This window comes from Pezoporus flaviventris, unplaced genomic scaffold (genome assembly GCF_033815535.1).
Source record: "Pezoporus flaviventris isolate CSIRO_AGI_PZ_B2104156 unplaced genomic scaffold, CSIRO_AGI_Pfla_v1 ptg000013l, whole genome shotgun sequence".
NCBI classification, from domain to species: domain Eukaryota; kingdom Metazoa; phylum Chordata; class Aves; order Psittaciformes; family Psittacidae; genus Pezoporus; species Pezoporus flaviventris.
The window spans coordinates 7,467,270-7,490,626 of NW_026892561.1; the positions used below are offsets into that span (position 1 = coordinate 7,467,270).

At 61.9% G+C, this 23,357-nt stretch overlaps 1 protein-coding gene across 1 annotated transcript; it reads left to right on the forward strand.

The window, feature by feature from the left end:
- Nucleotides 1–1,550: 1,550 nt before the first annotated feature.
- PTCH2 (patched 2) lies at nucleotides 1,551–22,574 on the forward strand. Its single transcript, XM_061451388.1, is given in 26 exon segments — nucleotides 1,551–1,620; nucleotides 1,623–1,744; nucleotides 1,746–1,841; nucleotides 2,059–2,251; nucleotides 12,100–12,289; nucleotides 12,413–12,482; nucleotides 12,709–12,800; nucleotides 14,696–14,891; nucleotides 14,987–15,108; nucleotides 15,499–15,646; nucleotides 15,875–16,006; nucleotides 16,088–16,243; nucleotides 16,369–16,461; nucleotides 16,547–16,672; nucleotides 16,752–16,870; nucleotides 17,421–17,826; nucleotides 17,913–18,225; nucleotides 18,475–18,617; nucleotides 18,707–18,887; nucleotides 19,419–19,702; nucleotides 20,209–20,346; nucleotides 20,478–20,620; nucleotides 20,897–20,996; nucleotides 21,398–21,643; nucleotides 21,805–22,218; nucleotides 22,320–22,574. Coding segments are annotated over 25 exon segments (4,293 nt in total). The 3' UTR covers nucleotides 22,320–22,574.
- Nucleotides 22,575–23,357: the final 783 nt, after the last annotated feature.

The window sequence follows — 23,357 nt, forward strand, 5'->3', positions numbered from 1 at the left end:
AGAGGAATGATGGAGCTGTTAATAGCAATCAGGCAGTAGAAGTGCTGAATAGCCGTTTCCCTTCTGTATTTGGGGACACGCCAGATGCTACAGGCCTATCGCCGGACGAGGGAGAAACCCTTTACATGCCGCTGGCGCCCAGAAGAACTTGGCAGCCATGGGTCAGGCGTGCAGAGGGGCTGCCCGAGGAGCTCACTTCATTTATTGGGGTCTCTCCCATTTTCGGCCAGGAAAGAGGTGCCAGGATGAACATCACCATCAATGCTCCAGAGGACTGGGGTGGGGATGCCTGTGGGGTGGCTGCTGCTCTATGTGGGTTTACTGACTTCCCTGGGTGTCCTCGGCAGCTCCTCAGGGCAACGTTCCCGGTGGGAGCAGCACCAGGTCTGTCCAATGAAGACCTGAGAAGGGCATAAAATGAGCAAAGAAATAACCCTTATTACCCCACAAATCATTGGTGGCATTTACCCCTTGCCCTTTTGCCCATTCCCTGCCCCATGGATGGGGTTGCTGTGCCCCTCTGCCTCCAGCCCCGAGGTGTTGGGCTTGGCTCCCCATAGCAGGGACGGGGCAGCATCCACCCAAAGGGTGTGCTGTCTTCCTGCCTCCCATCATGTCCCTAGGGGAATATCTGGCTCTTGAGGAGGGCAGCTGGCACTGGGGGTGTAGGGACACCCTGCTCTTGGAGGGAGGATGGGTGTAGTTTGGTTTTGGAAAAAGAAATCCAGGGGGATACCTCTTCCTTTGGGAGAGGATACCTGGTCCTCGAAGGAACGATGGCTATCCACTGGGATGGCTACAGGGGAGATGTGTAGCCTCTGGGAAGGGGCTGCCTGTCCCTTGGGGTGGCTATAGAGGGCTGCCCAGCCCTTGGGGGCTGGAGGTAGAGAGGTACCAAGCCTTTGGGGGTGCTGTCTATCCCTTGGGAAGTTGTTATGGGAAGATGAATGGCCCTCAAAGGGATACCTGACCCTGGGGTGGCTATGGGGCATCTGCCCAGCGCTGGGGGGCATAGAGGGGGAATGCCTGAACCGTGGAGGGTAGCTATGGGGGGATGCCCATGCTTGTGGAGGCACTAGGGGTGCACACCCTGCCCTTGGGCCACCCTTGGGCACCATGGTCCACCCCTTGGGGCATCTCCTTGCAGGGTACCAGTGGCAGGAGGACATTCATCCCTCGGGGGTGTCTATGGGGGGATGCCCCACTTGTGGGGTTCTCACCCTTGGGGGGTGCTGCCCACCCTCGGGGTGCTTGCATGGGGACGCCCACCCCCGGCGGTGCCTGTGGGGGGGGGATACCCTGCAGATGGGCTTTGCTGGGGGGCGGGGGGGGTGTGTGGGGTGACCTGGGGGGTGCCGGGGTTGGGGGGGGGGGGGGGGGGTCCATTTCCCTCGGTGCCGCAGCCGCGCTCCCCCCGCGGCGGGGCCGTGCGGGGCTGGCGCTGGGGGGGGGGGGCGGTGGCGGTGGCGCGGGGCGCGGGGGGGGGGGAGGGGGGGGTTACCGCCGTGTGTGGCCGCCGGCGGCGGGCGCGCCGTTGCCTAGCAGCGGTGATGGGCGCTGCCGCGGCGGCGGCGGCCAATGGGAGCGGCGGCGGCGGCGCGGCCCCGGCGCCCCCCGCCCCCGCCTCCCCTTTAGAGGCGCGGCGGGCGGCGGGCGGCACAGAGCGCTCCGCATCGGCACCGCGCTGCTCCGGCACCGGCACCGCCGCGCGCATGGGGGCCGCCGCGCTCGGCCCCACATAACGGGGGTTGCCCAGCCCCGCCAGTGGCCCCGCCATGCCGGCAGAGCCCCCCCGCGCCGCGCCGCCGCTCCGCGCCGCCCGCCGCAAGCCGCTGACCGAGGTAAGGGGCGAGCGTCGCTTGGTACCGAGGGGGGCTCCGATGCTGGGGGTGGGGGCGCGGAGCCGCTGCGGGTACCCCCGTGTGCCCCTCGGCTCGGGGACCGCCAGCGTCGCGGGTGCCGGAGGGCTCCCGGCCGCGCTCCGCAGCACACGGAGCATCCCGCCCGGCTGCGGGGGGTTGCCGTTATCCCCCATCCTGATCCTTGCCCTCTCTCCAGGGCAGGGCCCTGGGCCAAAGGGCCCCGCTGTGGCTGCGGGCCCGCTTTCAGGCGCTGCTCTTCGCCCTGGGCTGCCGGATCCAGCGGCACTGCGGGAAGGTGCTCTTCGTGGGGCTGCTGGTGTTCGGGGCTCTGGCCGTGGGGCTGCGGGTGGCCTCCATCGAGACCGACATCGAGCACCTCTGGGTGGAAGGTAAGCGCGGCCCCGCGGGCTCGTCCGTCCGTGGGAACGGTCCCGCTCCCGGTCTTGGCTTTGTCCCTCTGCGAGGCGCGGAGGTGCGGGGCCGGCCCGGAGGCAGGTGACAGCGCGGGAGAGGGGCCGGGAGGAGGATGAGGATGGTGATGATGCCGTCGGGCGTCCCGCGAGTGGGCCCGGGGAGGACGCGGCCGTGGGTGCCCGTGATCACGGGTCTCGTCCGCGCGGCCGCTCGGTGCTTGGGGAAGGGACCCTCACGCGTGTGTCCCGGCGGGGTCCCCGCTCCGGCGGACACGGCCTTTGGCGTCCCCACGCGTGGACACCCCGTTCCCCGCGGGAACAGCCTCCGGAGCCCCGCACCGGGACAGACCCGGCGCCGCGGGGCTGCCGGTCCCGGCTGAGGACCCCCTGCCCAGCGGGGCCGGGGGGAGCGGGCAGGGTCAGGCAGGAGCAAATCCCCGTTTCCGAGTGGAAGCGGCTGATCCCCCCCTCCTTTGTTATTAATAACTCCAGCGTGGATTTTCTCTCCCTTCTCCCTGCAGCTCCCCGGTGCTGTGATTTGCTTGCTGTGTTTTTCCTTCCCGCTTTGGGGGTCCCATGAGGAAAGAGGGCGGGTGGGGAGGGGGCAGCACCCCGCATGGCCTCCCCCCTACATCCCTGCCAGGCCCTGCCGGGGGGGGGTCTCGCAGGCTGGGGTCCCCGCGGGGTGCTGTGCAGGGGCAGATGTTGCTCAGCGGAGGGGTGTCAGCCATCTTTGTGCGGGAGCGCTGCCTCCTCCCCCACGCCCCGCTCCCTGTGTGGTCCTCAGCTACTCTTGGATTTGGTTCAACAATAGAAGCAACTTTGCTCTCCCACCCCCTTTTTTTTTTTCCCTTAATTTAAAAAAACAGAGGAGCACTCGCTGCCTCGCTGCTCGCACACACGCACCCCTGCCCAGGAATGCCCGGCTCTCCCACCTGCTCCCCACTTCCCAAGGGTGCTTCTACGCGTGTCCCCCCCTCCTCTCCCCAGATCTTGTCTCCATCACCCTTTTCCTTTGCAACACGTAGCAGAGAAACCCAGTGATACCTCCCGGTCCGGCCGGCGTCTGAACGGTGGCTGCTGGAGGAGGGACGCGCTCCTGCCGTGGTTCCCTAGCTCCGGGTCGTGGCTCCGGCTCCATCGGGTTTTTATTGTGCTTTTGGGGTTGCAAGGAGTCGGTGTTCTGTGCAACCGCGGCCGGAGGCAGGGAAGCAGCTGTGGTTGTTCCTGTTTGGAGGGGGAACAGGACTTGTGGTGCATGGGGAGGGAAGCGGGATGGGGAAGGGGCCGAGCCTGGGGATGGTTGGAAGTGCCCAGAAACCCGGCTTTTCTTGCACACACTTTCTGTGCCCACCGTGCTTCCCTGCTAGCATGGGTGCAGCCGGGAGGGACTGTGCCTGCTGTTGGGGGATATTCCTCCCATGCTGTAGTGTGGCTGTAATGTAGGTACTGGGGCTTCTCTGAGGAACTGGGTCTTTCTCATGATTGGGGCACTTTCTTTGGTGTCAGGGGGTGGATTTATTTTACCCTACAGCAAAACACCACTGACCTGGGGTGTCCTGCCCCTTCCTGGGTGATGGTGCACTGAGGTCTGCATGCGGACCCGGCTCTGGATCTGTAGTGCCTGGGGTGCAGATGGTGTATGATGCCGAGGGTGCTGCTCAGGGCACCCCTTTGGCCTTCCCAGCAGAGCTTTTCCCCCAGGAGCATGGACTTGGGGCTGACCCCTCTGTGCCTTGCTCCTGGGTGGCACGGCCCCAGTGTGCTCAGGGAGGCTGTTGTCAGGCGTTGGCACTACCTGCGACCACCAAGGATGATGTGGCTTTAGTCCTGCAGGGTCCCTGATGGGCATGCGTGGGTCAGGATGTGGAAGGAAGGTTTGCAGTGGCTCTTTCAGTTTCGTGTATCGGCTGTGGGGCTGCCTCCCTTCCCCATAACCATCTGTGGGTCCTTTCCTCTCTGCTGGCCTGTGCTTCTGCTTTTTCTGGTAGATCAAAGCCTTCCCTGGTGTCTTTGGGTGTACCGAGCTTTCCCTGGTCTCTGCACCCTGTCCTGCTGGTGTGGGGACGGGTGTTATCAGGGGGCAGGAGGGCTTGGGCTGCCCCTCGGGAGCAGAGCACAATTTCCCAGGCTGTCCGTTTGGATCCACACCACTTGAAGCTGTCTTGGTACGTTCACAGCGACCACTTTCTGCTGTCCCTGGGTGTGCAGCAAGGTGGCTTGTGTGAGTGTCCCTCTGCAGTGCTCCTGGTACTGCTGTGTCAGGTCAAGGGAGTGCAGCTCTTACAAAGCTGGTGCCCCATCAGCCTGGCCCTAAAGCTTTAGATCCCCAGGGTGCCAGGGGATGCGTATTCCTGCCCTCTCTGGGCATGTGTGAGGAGATGTTTGCAGGAACATGGTCCATCCCAGCCTAAGGCAGTGATGCAGGGTGTCTTAAGGGGCAGGGCCTATGTGCAGAGAGTCCTGGTCCTATCATCCTAGGCCAGTAGGTCTCAGCTCAGAGGCAGGGTGGTTGAGGATTTCAGGAAGCCTCTGATGATGCCCTGAAACTGGCCTGTACCTGACCACTTGCCTTTGCCTAGCCAGGCTGAGGGATGTGGATTGGTGATGCTCCAGCCCAAACCACCTCACCTGGGTGAGGTCCAAACCCTGCAGGAGCAGAGCATGACCCTCTTCAAGGTTGTCCCTGCTTCAGGCTGAGCTCAGCCCTCCCCGCTGGGGACCTGGTGGGAAAGGAGCTGCTTCCCATGAGGACACCATGCTGCTCTCCGCACCACTACAGGAATAGGATGAGCATCCCTGCTTTGGCCCCATCGCTGGGGTCAGCACTGAGAGCATGCTGATGGCAGGTCCCCCCTGAGCCTGGGTTGTGACCCCAAACACCGTGGGAAAGTGCAGGCTCCCCTGTCCTAACCCAGGGGCTGTCCTCAGCCCTGGGGGGATGCTTGCAGTGTCCTGGGGTGATGCCTGACCTGCATCCCTGTTGGGGAGATGGAAGGCGGCCATGTCACCCTATAAATTGGGCTTGCCTGTGGAAATGTTCAATTAGGCTCCTCCGAAGCAATTAGGCACTCAGAGGCTTTGAAACCCTGGCTAGCAGTAAGTGTTGAGTTACCTCTGGACACCTGGCAGCTGTTCCCTGCTCTCCCAGGGTGTCTGCAGGGCCAAGGGGCCGGGGTGGTGAGCTCCGGGCAGGCAGAGCCCTGGGTGGTGAATGGCTCTGCCTGATTTATAGCGCCCAGGGCTGGTTCAAAGGAAGGCCGGGTTAATTCCTAACCGGAACAGCCCAGCGCCCCGCGCAGCCGTCGCGCTCTCAAAGAGCTGATGAGTCTCCTCGGAGAAGACCCTGTTGCTTTGCTGGAGGGGTAAGGGACACCCCGAATGTTCTGGTGGGATGAAATGGGATGTGGGATATGGGGGTGAGTGGAACTTGCCGCCTCGGTCCCAGCTTGGACCATGAAGCTGAGACACCCTCAACCCCCTTGGCAATAGTTTTTGGCCTTTCTTGACCTCAGCAACAGGGCTTGACACAGGGTGTCCTTTCCCCAGCACCCAGGGCAGGGTTGAGGTGCAGCCTGGGGCACCCCCTATAGCAAGGGCAAGCAGCAGGGGAGACCCTGGCTGGCTTTGTCTTTGCAGAGAGAGGGCCATCGGGGATGGGAAAGCCACAACAGAAAGCTAAAGATGGGTATTCAGTGCCTTCCCCACCCTGCCTCTGCCCTAGGGAGACCCTCTGTGGCTCCCCTTCCGAGCCATTGTCCCCACTGTGCATTGTAGGACCCACAGGGAAGTATGGGCAGCAGTTGTGGGGGGAGCAGGGTGCCGTGGCCATTCCTGGGTGGGCACGGGGAGAGGTGGGTGGTCCTGGCTGCCGGCGGGTGGGTTTTGTGGGGCGAGATGTTGAGGCAGGGGCTGAGAAAAGAGATGGCAAAGCCAGGCTGTGGGGCTGGAGGGCTGTGCGGGGCTGGTGCTGGTAGCATGGGGGCTCTGATGGCAGCTTGTGTCTGTGGCTGAGGCAGCGAGATTCCTGCCGGTATCTGGCCTGAGCCGGCCTTGAGCCCAATAGGTGGCTCCCAGGCTGCCACGTCCCCACTTGGTCCCCAGATGAGCATCCTGTGGGTTTGGGGTCCCCACTCAGGGCACAAGTGACACAGGTATTGCCCCACAGGGAGGGAAGGGGCAGCCCTGGGCACCCTCCTGCCCGGCCTGGTAGGGTTTTTCCTTTGGGATTCCACAGCCCTCTCCATTCGCAGCGTGTGGGCATCCTTGGGGTCTCTGTGCCCCCATCTTGGTGGGCTCGGGGGAGTGAGGGGCAACAGGGGCATTGCTGCCATAGAGTAGCAAGGTCCCTGTTATCCCCAAAACCCGCCTGCCTGGCTCTGCCCTCTGCTCCAAAGCGCCTTTTCCCTCCCAGCCCAGCTGGCTCAGAAAGGACCTTTCTTTCCACGGGGAGGGCTCAGTCCCCAGCCCGCCCAAAGATGGGGCACAGGCAGTTCGCCTTTATTTATTTATCTTGGGGAGGCGAGCGCGAAACCTCTGGCTTTTCCTTTTCCCTTCCTTGACAGCTCGGTCATCTTTTTCGGGCTGGAAAATCTTGCTAATTAACCCGAAGAGACTGGGAGGCTCTTTACAGATGGCTGTGGCTTATCTGCCCCTATCCATTTTGCTTTGCTTTTCAACTTATAGACACGGGTTCTTTTTATTTCCTAGAAAGTGGGGTTTTTTTTGTTTTTTTTTTTTTTGCTTGCGTGCTTTTTGTGTTTCTATTTTATCTCTAAACTCACCCATATTCCCCGACTTGGGGAGGGGGCTCTTTTTTCGCGTTTTAAATGTGATTTGGTGGCTGGGAGGGGGCAGCGGCAGGGCCCAAGAAGAGGGTTTTATTATCTGCCTCTCCCTCGGGCCTGGAAAAGTGGTCCGAGTTCAAAAAATTCATTTCTTGCCTGAATGAAGCCAGCAATGTGGAAAAATTTCACCATTCAGAGGGGGATGAATGTATGTTTCAACCACACATTAAGTGACATTAGCAAGCAGTGGAGTGCCTAATGTGGCCATTTTTCACAGCAGCCAACAGAGGGGGTGATTAGCATAATTAGTACAGGCAGCCCTATACATATGGAAATGGCAAATGCCTAAATGCCAACACCAGTGGAAATTTATGTCAATGCTGACAGGAGTCTTAGCGGTGAATAGTTCCCAACTGAATCCCCTCTCTCTCCCCCCCCACCCCCCTTATTTTTACCCCCCTTCTTTTTCGGGGGTCGCTCTGTCCCCTCCCGGCTGCCCCCCTCTCCGCGCTGGGAACCGCCGCCCCGCGATTTGGGGTAATAAAGACATTAATTTAGCTTCGCCCTTAAACAAAAGGGGTTTGGCCGGGGCCGGGGGCTGCGAAGCTGGCCCCAAACGGGCCCTTTCAGCCCCTTTGCCGCTGGCTTTTTGAAGGCATCCCCCCCTCTTCTGCCGCCCCTCTTGACTTAGCCGGGAGCCCCTTCGGTGGGGCCGGGTTTGGCTGGAGGCGCCGGAGCAGCGGTGAGAGACCTCGTTCATCCCTCACGGCTGCTGGGGACACCCATCTGCCACCCACCTACCCCCCTTCCCCAGGGCCAGCCCCGCTCCGTGGGGTGAATGGGGCCGGGAGGACGTGTTTTGACAGGACGGGGCCGCGGGGCTTTTGGCGAGGCCGGCGGTAGCGGCCGGGACAGGTAAAAATGGCTCTTTCAGCGTGCCCTGGGCGAGACTTCCTCCGGAGCAGCATGGGTCCTTTCACTGCCTCCCTAATCCAGCTAATCCGCCCCAAAACACTTTGAAGGTGGCCTCTGGCTTGCGCGCAGCTCAGCACGGGGAAGCGGACGGCTGAGGGATGCTCGGGGCGGTGCCTCGGGAACCCTTCCCGCTGGGATGTGGGATGGCGCAGGGGATGTGGGATGCTGCTGACATCTCTGTGATGCCCTTGGGGGCTTTAATCGCGTAGGGGTGGGTGAATCTGCCAGTGGATGCACGCAGTCTGTGCTGCAGCATGGCTCAACAGGCTGGTGTTTGCCCCCGTGGGTGCCCCTCGTTGCGGTGGGGAGGGTGCTGCAGAGGGGGGTCTCCACGGGGATGGCTTTTGCCAGGGCATCTTGACATGACCTTGCCCCTCTCTCAGCTGTGGGCTTTAGCAGGGATTTGTAGCCCTGGCATTAGGATGTCGTGCTGTGGAAATGGAGATGCTCCCCAGGGGACCCCCCAGCTCTTCCCTAACTGAGGGGGGCACATCTGGAGATGGGGTCAGGTTGGCCCAGGGATAAAGGTGAAGCATCCCCCATGTACCAGTTGAATGTGGGATTTACCACATCCTGTAGTCCCGTTGCACCAGGCAGGAGAGCAGGGCCTGACTTTTGGAGGCCAAGCAAGGACATGTACCCAGGTGTGCTCCCTCCCTGCCACTCTGCCCTTGGGTCCAGGTCACCCAAGCAGTGGTGACTGCTGCTGGCAATGCCAAAGACCCATCTGCAGAGTGGTGGCACTGGTGTTGACCACAGACTCCACCCACCCTTGGGGGACATGGAGTGGTCCTTGTGGTCCTTGCAGCAGCATGTGTCTCTCTGGGGGACATCAGTGCCTCTCTGAGGCCCCCAGCACCTCCCATGGCCCTCCTTTACCTCCAGCCCCTTTGCCCTTGTCAGGCAGGGATGGCTTGGTGTGGGGCTGGCAGCCTGCCCTGACCCACTGCCCTCCTGGTGCTGCCCAGGCACACTGCTCCAGACCCATAGGTGCTTGGAGACAGGGTTCCCATGGGGTTTGCCCACCTCCTGCCCTGGGTAAGCATGGTGGGATGTCCCCTTGCTACCATGCCAGGTGGGTGGCTGCATCAGCCCTGTGCTGGGGGGCTTGCATGTGTGCCAGGAGCACCATGACCTGGTTCTTCTGACTTGGAACCCTCTGAGCTGATAATGTGGGGTGCTGGCAGCCCCTTAAGGAAAGTGGGGTCAGCTTGGGTCAGACCCTTTCCTGGTAAGGGGGCAATGCAGGGGCTGGAGCTCTGTCTTGGCTGGGCTGCCCATAGCTGGAGGGTGTAGGGGGGAATGGCACTGGTCAGTCTTGGCACCCACCAATGCAACTGAGGGCACAAGCTGATCCCCCTGTGAGAGGGTGACCTGGCTGCAGTGCAGAGGCCATGGCTGTGGGTCCTGTGCCAGGAGGGCTGGGGGAGCAGTGGCAGGAGGTGGCTCAGGCAGGGTGGCCAGGAAGGGGCAGGGAGGCTCCTCCTCTGCTCTGTAATTTTGTGGTGGATGCTGTAATTACGGGGATGGCTCCCCTGGTGTGGCCCATGGGGAGGAGGCAGCCCCACACCAGCCCCCATCCCCTCCCTGCCACCCGCTGTCCCCACTTGGGCACAGTGGGAGCCTGCTTTTTACCCCTGGTGTTTGGGGTGTGGGTGACATTGGGGTCCCATCCACCCTGCAGCCCACACTGCTGCATGTATAGACCGTGTGAACCCCCCCAGCCAGTGGTACCCAAAGCAGTGCCTACCCCAGGGAGGATGCTCGGGCTGCCCCCAGGCCCACTGTGGGCTTCTGGGGGGATGTTGATGTCACTTTGCCCAGCATAAGGATCCAGGGGGATGACTCCAAACCCCACTGAGGAGCGGAGCGGGCTGTAATAAGCATGGCTGGGGCGTCTGATTAGAACCAGAGGGCCCTTTGCATGAAAAAGCCAAACGCTCCCTTTGTTAATTGGGATTACAAAAAAGAAGAAGAAGAATTTACATACAGTTCCTCATTACGGTGCCCATTGTTGGTATCGGGGAGGCCCCCTCCCCGGGCCGGGGGGCTGCGTGCGGTGTGGGGCGTCTCACCCCGCTCCCGGGCCGGCCGGCCGGCGGGTGCGTGCCCGTTTGAAGTGTCCTTGGCAGCCCTGTGTGCGCTGCCTTGTCTTTTCATGTTGCTCTTTGGTTAATTAGGGTGTTGGAATTTGAGGCTTCCTCACAGCCTTTGAAGCTTGCTGACGGCTCGCAGTGCCCTGTTCCAAATTAACACTAATTACAAGGGACGGCTTTTTATTTTCTCTCTTCTCTTTATTCCCCCCCCCCTTAATTTTTCGGGGGGCTCCCCCTTACTCCACGCTTACAGATGCGTGGCTCCTCCCGTGCTGGGTGGAGATGCCCGTTGGGCACAGCAGGATGCGTCCCTTGGGAATGGCGGTGATGCTGAGTCGTCCGTCCCCCCCCCCGTGGCCACGTCCCACCACCCACCCGGGTTCAGCATGGGTGGCACGGCTGAGATCAGAGCAGCTCGGTACACCTCCTGCCCGACCTCCCAGCCTGCTGGGAAGGGGATGGGTGTCCCATTCCCTGCCACCTCCCAGTGACACCCACCCTCCCTGTGTCCTCATCCCCTCGCCCCGGGCGCTGCTGTCCCCTCTGACACACACACAAAGGCCGTGTCCGTGTCCCCCCCTCCCTGGCCCTGGCACAACCTCTATCCCAACTGGCATCTGATGGACACCAGCTGCTCCCCAGCCCAGCCAGGAACAATAAAGACGCTTCCCCCTCCCCGTTCCCAAAAAGCAGGGAAAAAAAAAAAAAAACCACCAAAAAACACCAACCCATATAATAAGTCATTAAAAGGGAAGATTCTGCTCTTTATTTGTGGTCTCGCTCTGGCCTCCTCAGTGCTGGCGGGGGGCCAGGCCCGCCGGGGCTCCCGCCTCTTGCTGAGGGAGCGTCCCAGTGTGGATGAATCCTGACCCCCCCCCAGGACCCAGGGCAGGGCAAGAGCCGGCCTCCCTCCCGCCTGCAGCTCTGCCTTGGGATCTGTCCAGCACCAGGCACCCTGGGGTGTCCCTGGTGGGTGGCAGTGGGGGGGGGGGGGGGGGGGCTGCATGAAAGCATCCCCCTGCTCCAGGCAGGGGGCGGGAGCAGGGCGGTGGGTATTGCGTTTGGTAGGGGGAGTCTTGGGATTGGTCTCCCACCCTCCTCTGGGCTGTGTCGTGCCCCCTTTGCTGTGCCAGGAGGGATGGGAGCCCCTTTTTGGATGGGAATGGCTGTCCCTGGGATGCTGCTCTGCATGCAAAAGGCCATACAGGGTTTGATCTCAGCCCCAGCCGTGCTGGCCGGGAGCAGATTTCTCTTCCATGCTGAGGCAGCTGCAGATGAAGTCTGTGGCTTCTCCCGGAAACCTCTGCCGTGCTTGGAGCAATCCTGCTCCATCAGGGACAGATCCGAGAAGGGTCCTGCGGAGCTCCCCAGCACTGCATCCCTCCCCTGTCCCCAGACCCCTGCTGGGGCAGCCTGCACCTGCAAGGCTGGGGGTGCCCGCCTTTCCCTGCACCCATTCCCTGGCCAAAACACTGCTCACCTTGGGGTGCCAGAGAAGAGCTGGGCATGGATGGGGTGGGGTGTCCCCAGTTCTGTTTGCTGCATTGAGGCTGGTTGCGTTTGGCATCTGCAGCACCCACCACAGCACACGGGTGGGAGCGGGCAGGATGCTCCCCATCCGCTTCACCATCCATCCATCTGTGGGGTTTTTTTCCAGGAAAAGCAAAACCAATGAGCTGCTGTGGGGCTGGAAATACCTGTTTTGGTGGGAAGGGGCGTGCCTGGTCCACTGCAGGCTGGGGTGCTCCCTGCTTGGGTCCCCTGGGTGCAAGCACCCAGAGGATGCAGCAGTTGGGTAACCCCATGACAAGAAGTCCCCCCGAGTTAATGTGGCACCATCTGATACTGTGGGGCCTCGGTCCTGCGTGCCCCCTTCCATGGGCATCCTGATGGGCCGGACATGTTGGTGGGATGGAGGCTCTGCTCACCCTGGCACTGACTGGGCACGTCATGGTCCCCTCCGCAGCGGGCAGTCGGGTGAGCCAGGAGCTACGCTACACCAAGGAGAAGCTTGGCGAGGAGTCCGTCTACACGTCCCAGATGTTGATCCAGACCCCAAAGAGGGATGGGGAGAACATCCTGACGCAGGAGGCCCTGCAGCTCCACCTCGAGGCGGCCCTGGCCGCCAGCAAAGTCCAAGTCTCGCTGTACGGAAAGTGAGTCCGGCTCCGGACAGGGTGGGGACAGGGACCCCCACTGTGTCCTGCGTGCCCCACTGCCCCTTGCTGTGTCCTCTGTGGGGTGATGCCCGTCCTCAGTTCCACTTCCTGCCTTTCCAGATCGTGGGATTTGAACAAGATCTGCTACAAGTCGGGTGTCCCCATCATTGAGAATGGCATGATCGAGAGGGTGAGTGCTGGGTATGGTGTGGTCCCCCATGGAGCCCCCCCATAGGGGTCAGTCCCTCAAGAAACGGGCTGTGGTGGGGATGGGATTTACGAGCCCCATGTGCTGCAAAGGCACTGCCACCTCCATGGGGAGGGTGCAGGTTTGGGCAGTGCAGCAGGGCTGGGAGGGTGGACCAGAAGGGTCCTGATCCATCCCTGCTGACCCCTTGCATCTCCTCCTCCTCCAGATGATAGAGAAGCTGTTTCCCTGCGTGATCCTGACGCCCCTGGACTGTTTCTGGGAAGGCTCCAAGCTGCAGGGAGGATCAGCCTACCTCCCGTGAGTGCTGGGGCTGCCCTGGGCACTGTGGCTGGGACCAGGGGCTGGGGTGCCTTCCAGGGGGCTGTGCTTGACCTCTCCATGCAGCTTGGCCCTGCTCCCCCAAGGTTCCTCAGTGCTGCTGCTTGTCCTGCTCATCCCCAGGATGGTCCTACCACCATGGCTTGTCCTGCTGGATCAGCACCCCAGGGACAGGTCCTTGTCTTCATCAGCCTGGCAGGGCAGGAGCTGCCCATCCATCCTGTGCCGTGCCATGCCATGCCATCACAGCAGCCAGGGATGGGGATGCAGGGACAGAGGCTGTACCGCAAGCATGTCCCTGGGTTCTGCTCCCCTCCGGAGCACATTTTGGGTGCTATAGTGGTGAGAAGGCACCCACACTCCTGTGCTGTGCCTAAGGGGATAGGGCACACAGCATGCCCAGGGTGGGTGGTGGGTGACTCCCGGCCAGGTCCCCTTACCGCGGTGGTGGGGCTGGGGACCCTGGGCTGGGCAGGGGGGAGCTCCCCCCTGCATTCCTTCTGTTTACGCGTGTGTTTGTCCGGGAGAGCCGGGCGGCTTGTGCATTGTCAGCAAACGCAGCCCCGCGCTTTCTCATGCTAATGCTGCTCTGAAAGCTGCCCCTTGCCAAACAGATGAAATAGTGGCCTTATTCAGGCTGCTGCCGGACGGGAGGAGGGGGAAGGGGCCGCAGCATCCCCAGCCAGGACTGGGGGACCAGCTTTGCTCCCCCAAGAACTCCGGTTCTCCCCATCGCATCCTGGGGAGCAGCTGGGAGCGGGAGCGAGCGGCACTGGGGTGGCTGTGCTGATAGGGATGCTGCAGGTATCACCCGCCGGGGTGGGCAGCATCCTGGGGCAGGGGTACATGGCAGGCAGGGTGGCACCAGTGACAGGCAGGGAGGCACCCGCAGCAGCGGTGGGACCCATCTCCCCTCGCACCCGGGTGAGTGGGTTCCCCGGGCGGGCACCCTGGCTGAGCACCGGCCAGCCCATGGGGACCCGTCCCCCTTTTTAACGCCGAGGGGTGAGCGGGGCGGGAGCTGGGAGAACAAAGAGCAGCAATCTATGGAAAGACAAAAGGATTTGCCCTGGCTCAGTGAAGCAAGCGAAAGCAGATAAAAGGGGCTCTCTTTGGAAGCAGCAGCAGCTCCGGTTGGTATGTGGGAATCTCGAGCGGCCGGCTCCGGCCCAGCCAGCCTTCATGAATTATTAGGCTGCGTTTCTCCCCAGAGCCCACACTTGCTCGGGGCTTTTTCTTCCCCTCTTTGGAGTGCTGGGCTGGGTTACTGGCTTTTTTGTGTGTCCTTTCTGTCTTAAAAAGAACTGAGTGAGGCTGGGAACTGGCCCCCGGCACCCTGGGCTGGGATGGAGGGAGCAGAGCATCCACAGGCAATGGAAAAGCCCTTTTTCCCGGGTATCCATGTTCCCATGGGGTCCTGCTGGACCCCTGTGTCCTCTCCTGAGCGCCCAGAACGTCTGCTGAGCCCCAAACTGTCCAGCTTGGGGAGATGCAGCGGGAAGGGCTGAGGGGATGCAGGGAGCCCTTCCCTGCCTGCTCCCCTCTATCAAGATGTTAGCCCGCGGGCAGTAATCGGCCTGACTGCTCGCACAAAGCGGGGCCAGGCAGCGGGGCCGGCTCCCCCCGCTTTGTCCCAGCCTAACAGGATCAGGCATGCTACTTGACTCGGGGCACGGCCGCTGTGCCGCGCAGGGCACGGGGGATGCCGCAGGCGGCCCCAGGAGGGGATAAGGGATGCGCTGGGAATTGATGCTACTCCTCTGCATCCTTGCAGAGGCACCCCCGGGACTCATGGGATGGGGTGGCAGTCGTGGTGGTGGTACCACATGTGGGTTTGAGCATCCTGTATCACTCCGGTCCCGCTCTTTCCCCAGGGGCCGCCCAGACATCCAGTGGAGCAACCTGGACCCTCTGCAGCTGATGGAGGAGCTGGGGCAGTTCACATCCCTGGAAGGCTTCAAAGAGCTGCTGGACAAGGCAGAGGTGGGGCAGGCTTACATGGAGCGGCCCTGCCTGGACCCCCATGATCCCCAGTGCCCCCCAAGTGCTCCCAACAAGCAGAGCCAGCAGGTGGGTTACAGCCCGTGGGGACCTGGAGGGATGCAGGGGTTTGCTGCTCTCCCACCTGCCTCCCTGCATCCCTGACACCTCCCCTGCATCCGCAGAGCCCTGACATCCCAGCTGAGCTCTCAGGCGGCTGCCACGGCTTCTCCAGGAAGTTCATGCGCTGGCAGCAGGAGCTGATTTTAGGTGGTACGACCAAAGACTCCCAGGGCAAGCTGCTACGGTGAGAGCTGCTATGGTGCGGGTCTCCTCAGGGCATGGTGTAGGGTCCCAGCTGCAGCACTCACCCTGGCGGTGGTTTGGGGCAGGGTTCCCTCATCCTCATCCTCATCTTCATCCTCATCCTCATCCTCATGTGATGCCCACGGGCACCTGCCCTGGCTGCAGGAGGGGCTGTGGGGTTGTCTGGAAGAGCATGTGATGCTGATGAGTGTATGGGTCTGGCAAGTGGGGCAGTGCTTTGGAGCAAGGTGGGGATGATGGGGGGCAGGATGCCTGGGTCCTCCCCTGGGTGTCCGCAGTGGGACTGGGAGCCATGGGGTGGGGGATGGACCCATTCCTGCATCCCGGGGTGCTGCAGCCGGTCCCAGCGAGGTGCGTGCCTGTCCCCCAGCGCCGAGGCCCTGCAGACCATGTTCCTCCTCATGAGCCCCCGGCAGCTGTTTGAGCACTTCAAGGATGACTACGAGATCCATGACATCAGCTGGAGCGAAGAGAAGGCGGGCGCCATCCTGGAGGCCTGGCAGAGGAAATTCGTTGAGGTAGGCACCAGGAATGGCCCCCACATGGGGCTGGGGCAGGGGTGAGCCTGTATGTGGCATCCCCCTGTGTCCAGGCTGTCGTGTGGCCATGGGTCCTGGCACCACCCTCTTGTGGTCCAGTGGGTCTCTAGGGACACTCAGTGGTGATGCTGATACCCTGTGGGCTCTGGGGGATGTAATGGGGAGCTGGGGGGTCCTGACTCCTCTAACGGGGTGCACCTCTGGCAGCTGGCACAGGACTCCATCCCACCCAATGCCACGCAGAGCGTCCATGCTTTCTCCACCACCACACTCAACGACATCATGAAGTCTTTCTCCGACGTCAGTGTCATCCGGGTGGCTGGGGGCTACCTCCTCATGGTGTGTATGCATGTCCCCTTCTCTGTCCTGCACCGTCCCTCCCTTGCCTCCCATCCCCACTAACCCACTGTGCTCTTCCAGCTGGCCTATGCCTGTGTCACCATGCTGCGGTGGGACTGCTCCAAGTCCCAAGGGGCTGTGGGCCTGGCTGGGGTCCTGCTTGTGGCTCTCTCCGTGGCCTCTGGCCTGGGGCTCTGCTCATTGCTGGGCATCTCCTTTAACGCAGCCACCACCCAGGTATGTGCTGGGGGAACAGCCAAGGTACCATGGGGCTGGTGGGACCCTGGGGGCTGTTAGGGTGGCCGGGTCCCCTCCTGGGTGGTGGCCATGTCCCCTCTCAGTGACACCAGCTGCTCTGGCAGGTCCTGCCCTTCCTGGCCCTTGGCATCGGTGTGGATGACATGTTCCTCTTGGCTCACGCCTTCACAGAGACCAGCCAGCACATCCCCTTCAAGGTGAGCACCAAGCCCTGCCTGGGGGCCCCCTGGCTCCCTCCCATTTCCCTGCAGTCCCCATCACTCCCTCCCTCTGTCCCCACAGGAGCGAACGGGTGAGTGCCTGAAGCGCACAGGGACCAGCGTGGCTCTCACCTCGGTCAGCAACATGATCGCCTTCTTCATGGCAGCCCTGGTGCCCATCCCTGCCCTGCGTGCCTTCTCCCTGCAGGTAGGGCCAGGGTCCCTCTCGAGGGTGTGGGCAGGAAGGGCGGCCAGGCCCCACTCTGACATGTCCCCTTGCACCGCAGGCTGCGGTGGTTGTGGTGTTCAACTTTGCCATGGTGCTGTTTGTGTTCCCTGCCATCCTGAGCCTGGACCTGTACCGCCGGGAGAGACGTCGGCTCGACATCCTCTGCTGCTTCTACAGGTACCAGTGCCAGGCTGGCCACAATGGAGCAGACCCCGTGTTCACCCTTGTTCCTCTGCTTCAACATAACCTTCTACTGTCATAGAATCACAGAATGGTTTGGGTTGGAAAGGGCCTTAAGATCATCCAGTTCCAACCCCCTGCCATGGGCAGGGACACCTCACACTAGACCATGTCACCCAAGGCTCTGTCCAACCTGGCCTTGAACACTGCCAGGGATGGATGCCACTACCACTTCTTTGGGCAACCCATTCCAGTGCTTCACCACCCTTACAGTGAAAAACTTCTTCCTTATATCTAACCTGAACTTCCCCTGTTTAAGTTTTAACCCGTTACCCCTTGTCCTATCACCACAGTCCCTAATGAAGAGTCCCTCCCCAGCATCCTTACAGGCCCCCTTCAGACACTGGAAGGCTGCTATGAGGTCTCCACGCAGCCTTCTCTTCTCCAGGCTGAACAGCCCCAACTTTCTCAGCCTGTCAAATTTACTCCAATCACCCCAAATTTACTCATCCTGTTCTTCCTTCTCTCCTTTCCTCTCTTCCCACAGCCCTTGCTCCTCACGGGTTATCCAAATCCAGCCCCAGGAGCTTGCTGACGCCAATGACAACCATGCCTGCCACCCATCCCCTTATGGTCACCCCGGCGTGGCCACCAGCACCCAGATCACCACCACTGTGCAAGCCTTCACCCGCTGCGACCCCTCGGGCCACCACGTCGTCACCGTCCTGCCACCCACCTCGCAAGTGTGCACCTCACCCGCCGTCCTCCTGCCCCCCACCGACCCCATGGGCTCGCAGGTTTTCGCCCCATCCAGCTCCACGCGGGACCTGCTGGCCCATATGGATGAGGCTAAGAGTGGAAGGGAATGTGTCCCGCTGCCCTTCTGCCGCTGGAGCCTCGCTGACTTCGCCCGCGAGAAGTATGCCCCGCTCCTACTGCGGACCCGGACCAAGGTGAGGTGGGGCTGGCCCCAAAGGCGCCACCCGGGGTGGGTTGTTGGCACAGGACCCTGCTTGACTCCCTCTTGCTGTCCCCACAGGCGGTGGTGGCAGTGCTGTTCCTGGCACTGCTGGGGCTGAGCCTCTATGGTACCACCATGGTGCACGACGGGCTCTACCTGACGGACATCGTGCCGCGGGACACCAAGGCGCACGCCTTCATCTCGGCCCAGTTCAAGTACTTCTCCTTCTACAACATGTTCATCGTCACCAAGGGTGGCTTCCATTACCCCGGCGCCCAAGCTGCCCTGCTCAGCCTGCACCAGGCCTTCAGCACCGTCAAGTACGTGGTGCGGGAGGACAACAGCGACCTGCCCAAGATGTGGCTCCATTACTTCCAGGACTGGCTGAGAGGTGAGGGACATCCCTGTTCCCCATGACCATCCCCCTGCCCAAGGACCCTCTCCCCAGCCTGCATGCTCCCTCCTGATCTGGGAATGTCCTCCCTGGGCAGGCTGGTCCCACGGCGTTCCCAGGGTGACTAGCAATGCCCTGGGGTTTCTGCATGCCCATCCCACCAGCACCATACTCCCTCGGGTACACGGGATGCTGTGCAGGGTGGCGTGCCCCAGGGGATTCTCACCCACCACACTGCATCCCCAGGGCTCCAGGCCACCTTCGACAGGGACTGGCAAGCCGGGCGCATCACCCACGATAGCTACCGCAATGGCTCTGAGGATGGGGCGCTGGCGTACAAGCTCCTAATCCAGACTGGCAACAAGAAGGAGCCCTTCAACTTCAATCAGGTGCGTAGGGACTGGGCTGGGGTGATTGGGCTGGGGACGATGCTGTGCCCACTGCTCAGCTCATTCCTACTCCTGCGCTCTCCTTGTAGCTGACCACGCGGCGGCTGGTGGATGAGAATGGCATCATCCCCCCTGACACCTTCTACATCTGCCTGACGGTGTGGGCCAGCAACGACCCCCTGGGCTTTGCTGCCTCCCAAGCCAACTTCTACCCACCGCCCCCCGAGTGGATCCATGACAAGTACGACACCACGGGCGAGAACCTGCGAAGTGAGTGAGCGCGGTGGGCTCCCCATGGCCCTTTCCTACCTCCTGGCATCCCCCCTGCAGAGAGGACCCTGCTCCCTGCACCTTTCCTGCCCTGCAAGCATTCCCCCCTGAAGAGAAACCCCCACATCCCTCATCCCATCAGCATCCTCTGGTAGAGGAACTGTGCTGCTTCCTTATGCCCTGTGTTTGCCCCGTCCACCCCACTGTGCATTCCCTGTACCCTTAGCATGCAGCAACAGGTCCCTGCTTCAGTCCATGAGCATCTCACTGCAAAGAAGCCCCTCCACTCTGCCCCACAAACATTGTCCTGTAGAGAAACCCCTTGCTCCCCATGACCCACTAACTCAGATGCATCCTGCTGGCAGAGAAACACCCTTGTCCTTGCTCCCAGTCTGCTCTGCACACGCTCCTCAGCCCTGTGGTACCCAGCCAGGCGTCAGGCTGCATTCAGGCTGCAGCAGTTGGGTGCCCCATGCTGCCTGCACTCCCATGCTGCCCATCCCCTCACACTGCTCGTGCTCTCCTCCCCAGTCCCTGCAGCCCAGCCACTGGAGTTCGCACAGTTCCCCTTCTACCTGAGCGGGCTGCGTCGCACGGCCGACTTTGTGGAGGCGATTGAGAGTGTCCGTGCCATCTGCCGAGAGGCTGCCCAGCGCCACGGGGTGCTGAGCTACCCCAGCGGGTACCCCTTCCTCTTCTGGGAGCAGTACATCGGCCTGCGCCACTGGTTCCTGCTGGCCATCAGCATCCTGCTGGCCTGCACCTTCCTCGTCTGCGCCCTGCTGCTGCTCAACCCCTGGACGGCTGGCATCATCGTGAGTACGCACCCTGATGCGTGGGGACAGGGGTGACCGGCCATGCTGCCCTCCTGATGGCAGGGACAGGGACATCCAGGCCTGCTGCTATCCCCCTGGGTGGCACTGCGGACCTGCTTCATGGGGATGGGGTGGACATGCACACCCTATGTGAAAGGGGCACCCATGTGGAGGGATCAGGGACTTCAATGATGAAGAGAACATGTGGTGGGTACAGGGGTCTGGGGACATCAGTGCAGAAGAGGGTGAGGGAAACACCCATATGGACGTGGTGGTGAGTGGAGGCCTTATATGGAGGGACCAGGGGCACCCTTTATGAAAGGAATGTGTGTAGTAGGCAGGAGTTTGGGGAAATCCATGCAGAGATGGGTGAGGGACACTGAATAAAGGGAAAGGGGGCAGCAGGATGAAGGTGCCCTGTTGGGAGGGGTAGGATTGGGTATGTTGGGAGCAAAAGGGACAGCCAGTCAGAGCCACCCCTTACTGACCCCACCACCCCCTCCCAGGTCTCCATCCTGGCCATGATGGCAGTGGAGCTGTTTGGCATCATGGGCCTTATGGGCATCAAGCTGAGCGCCATCCCCGTGGTCATCCTCATCGCCTCGGTGGGCATTGGTGTGGAGTTCACCGTCCATGTGGCGCTGGTGAGCACAAGCAGACCCCTGCCCAGTTCTCACTCTCTGGCACTCTCACCCCTTGCCCATGCGCTGATGGGGGGCCACATCACGTGTGGCACATGGGAACGAGCCCTGCGTGACATCCCCATCCCATGCAGGGCTTCCTGACGGCTGTGGGGAGCAGGAACGTGCGCTCAGCTGCAGCGCTGGAGCACACCTTCGCCCCTGTGATGGATGGAGCTGTCTCCACCCTCCTGGGTGTCCTTATGTTGGCTGGCTCCGAGTTTGACTTCATCATGAGGTGAGTGCCAGCGGGGATTAAACCAACCCCTTACTTGCTGCCTGCCAAAAGCTTTGGCAGCGGAGGCTGGTGAGCGTGGCAGCCCCCTGGCTGGTGGTGGGGATATGGGGCAGCTGGTGCCGATGTGTCTTGCTGGGGGTACCTACCCCATCTTAAATGGAGGCTGGGGAGACATTGGGAGGTTACGGGGTGTGGTATAGGAAGCTGTGTTTGTGGTGGCATGGGGTTCGTGGTGGCTGTGCCCACTTATTCCCTCTGCCTTTGCTCCCTCCCCAGGTACTTCTTTGCGGTGCTCACCATCCTGACACTGCTGGGGCTGCTCAACGGGCTGGTGCTGCTGCCAGTCGTGCTCTCTGTCATCGGGCCACCCCCTGAGGTACAATGCCCCATCCCACCCCTACCTGTCCCTCCTCCCCACCCACCTCTCTTCATCCCCTACCACCCTTTACCCTGTCCCCCCTTCACCCTATACCCATCCTTGCCCTGTCCCAACCTCGCCTTGTCGCCACCTGAGCCCATCCCTCACCCTGTACCATCCTTGCTTTATCCCATCCTTTCCTTGCCCCACATCCAACTTGGCTCATTTCTGCTTGATCCCATTCCTGCCTCACCCCACACTCAACTCCTCCTATCCCTCCCTGACCCATTTGAACCCATCCTTGCTTCACCCTGTATTTCTATCACTCTACACATCCCTTACCCCCTATCCCTGCCACCCCACAGCCCTCCATCCCTGTATATTCCTTGTCCCTCTGACTCCATCCTCTCTCCCCCTAGGCATCCCTGGTGGATAACAGCCCCCGCCTGCCCCCGTCAGAGCCGGTGCCCCCATGCCTGGGCCCTGGGGGTCTTTATGTCCGCCGTGCCCCAGCCTGGCCTGCCACCTTCCCTGACCCCTCAGACACGGAGCACTACACAGAGGCCATGGGGCCGGGGAGCCCACGGGGGCCTTTCATTGTGCCCCCAACGCCAGCACACATCCTGCTGGAGGCCGGCAAGGACCCCAGCTTCCCCCGCATCACTGTAAGTACCTTTGCCCTCAATGGCATTACCATCTCCCTGGGAGAGGGTCATGGACAGAGCCAGGGGATGGGGTCTCATGGATCCCCGGTAGTGCTGGTGGGGTTGCCAGAGGGATGCTCAGCGTGGCTGGGGGTCCTCATGCTCCATGTCCTCCCATCCAGGTGCTGAAGCCCTATAAGGACAGCCCAGAAATCCAGGGAAAGAAGGAGGCTCCCGGCCAGCAGCCAGCACCCCCGTTGTCCTTCAGGGAGCCGTGCTCTATTCCACCCCGAGAGCACCCACAGCCCTGCCCGCCGGGTGCCCAGCCAGTGCCCCCCGGAGCCCTGCCTGCCTACAGCACCCATCTGCAGGGCCCTGCCGGCACCTACACCACCGTCACAGCCACCGCTTCGGTGACAGTGGCCCTGCACCCCACGCTGCCCGGCTCCTACCCCAGCTTCATCCCTGAGGGCTTCACCAGCAGCGAGCGGGACTGCCTGGAAGAGCCCAGCGTGCCCAGCACCAGCAGCACCACCATGCCCGACACCTTTGAGATGCAGAGCATGGGATGCCACGGGGTGGGCGCCCGGCGCTAGGTGAGCTGGGGACATGGGCACCCTACTCTAGGTTCATGCATGGGGATGCAGCGTGGGATTGGAGGGACCTGTCTGACCCCCATCATTCTCTCTCCCCACAGGTTGCTCCCCAGGCCCAGGAGGGTGCAGAGCGGGGTCGCCCGCATCGTGCTGCTAATCACCGGTGTGGCGATGCCCCCGGTCTCGGAGGACCGTGCCCCCCCCAGCAAAGGGGGTCAGCAGGGCAGGCTGGCACTTCTATGCAAGCTGTGTGCAGGCCATGCTGTGCCTGTGTGTCCCCAACCCGGGGCTGTGCCAATGGTGCCGCATCCCCTCACCCAGGGTTTGGGGTTACTATGCCCCGGGCTGTTTGCCCCCCACCCCCCCCCCCCCCCCCGAAATGGAAGCACTAACCCCCCCCCACTCTGTTTCTGGAGCTGCTGGCAGGGCAGGCTCCATGGCCTGCCAGCTCCCCCCCTGTGGGGTCACTGCCTGCTCCCTGTCACCTCCTCCTGGGACCCCTCACCCAGGCCACAAGCTGGGGTGCCCCAACAGGGTGCTCTGATGCCCTGGGGTGCTGTGGGCAAGGCCTGGGGTGAGCACCCCCCCACCTTTATTTATTGCAAAGGGAAACTATCTATAGAGAGATATATATTTTTAAGCTTATTTTTAAAGATTTATTTCTCAGCCTATGGCCTCGCCCGGCTGCCCAGCCCAGGCAGAAAGGGGGGACACCCTTTGCCAGTGCAGTGGGAGCCCGGAGCTGGGGCACAGACCTGGTTCATGCCCCCCAGCTCCATGGGGTGCTGGGTGGCCACAGGCAGCTCTCCCCTCCTCTGATTCTCGCTGCTCCGTGCCTCAGTTTCCCCACCAGCGATCACAGGAGGGATGGAGATCGGGGAATGTGCCTGATGTGGTTGCTCCCACTGCACAGGCAGGGGTTTTGGGGGGGTGTCCTTGAGGGTGATCCTTGCTGTGCCAAGCCCATGAGCTGTCCCACAGTCACAGCCCCTTGTGCCACACACAGGGCAGTGCACACTCCCATGGGTGCCCACACTGCCACCGGGCACATCCCACTGGAAAGCGCATTTCTCACCATGTTCCCATGCCATGGGGCTGTCCCCGAATGCCAGTCCTTGTCCCCATCCCCATCCCCATCC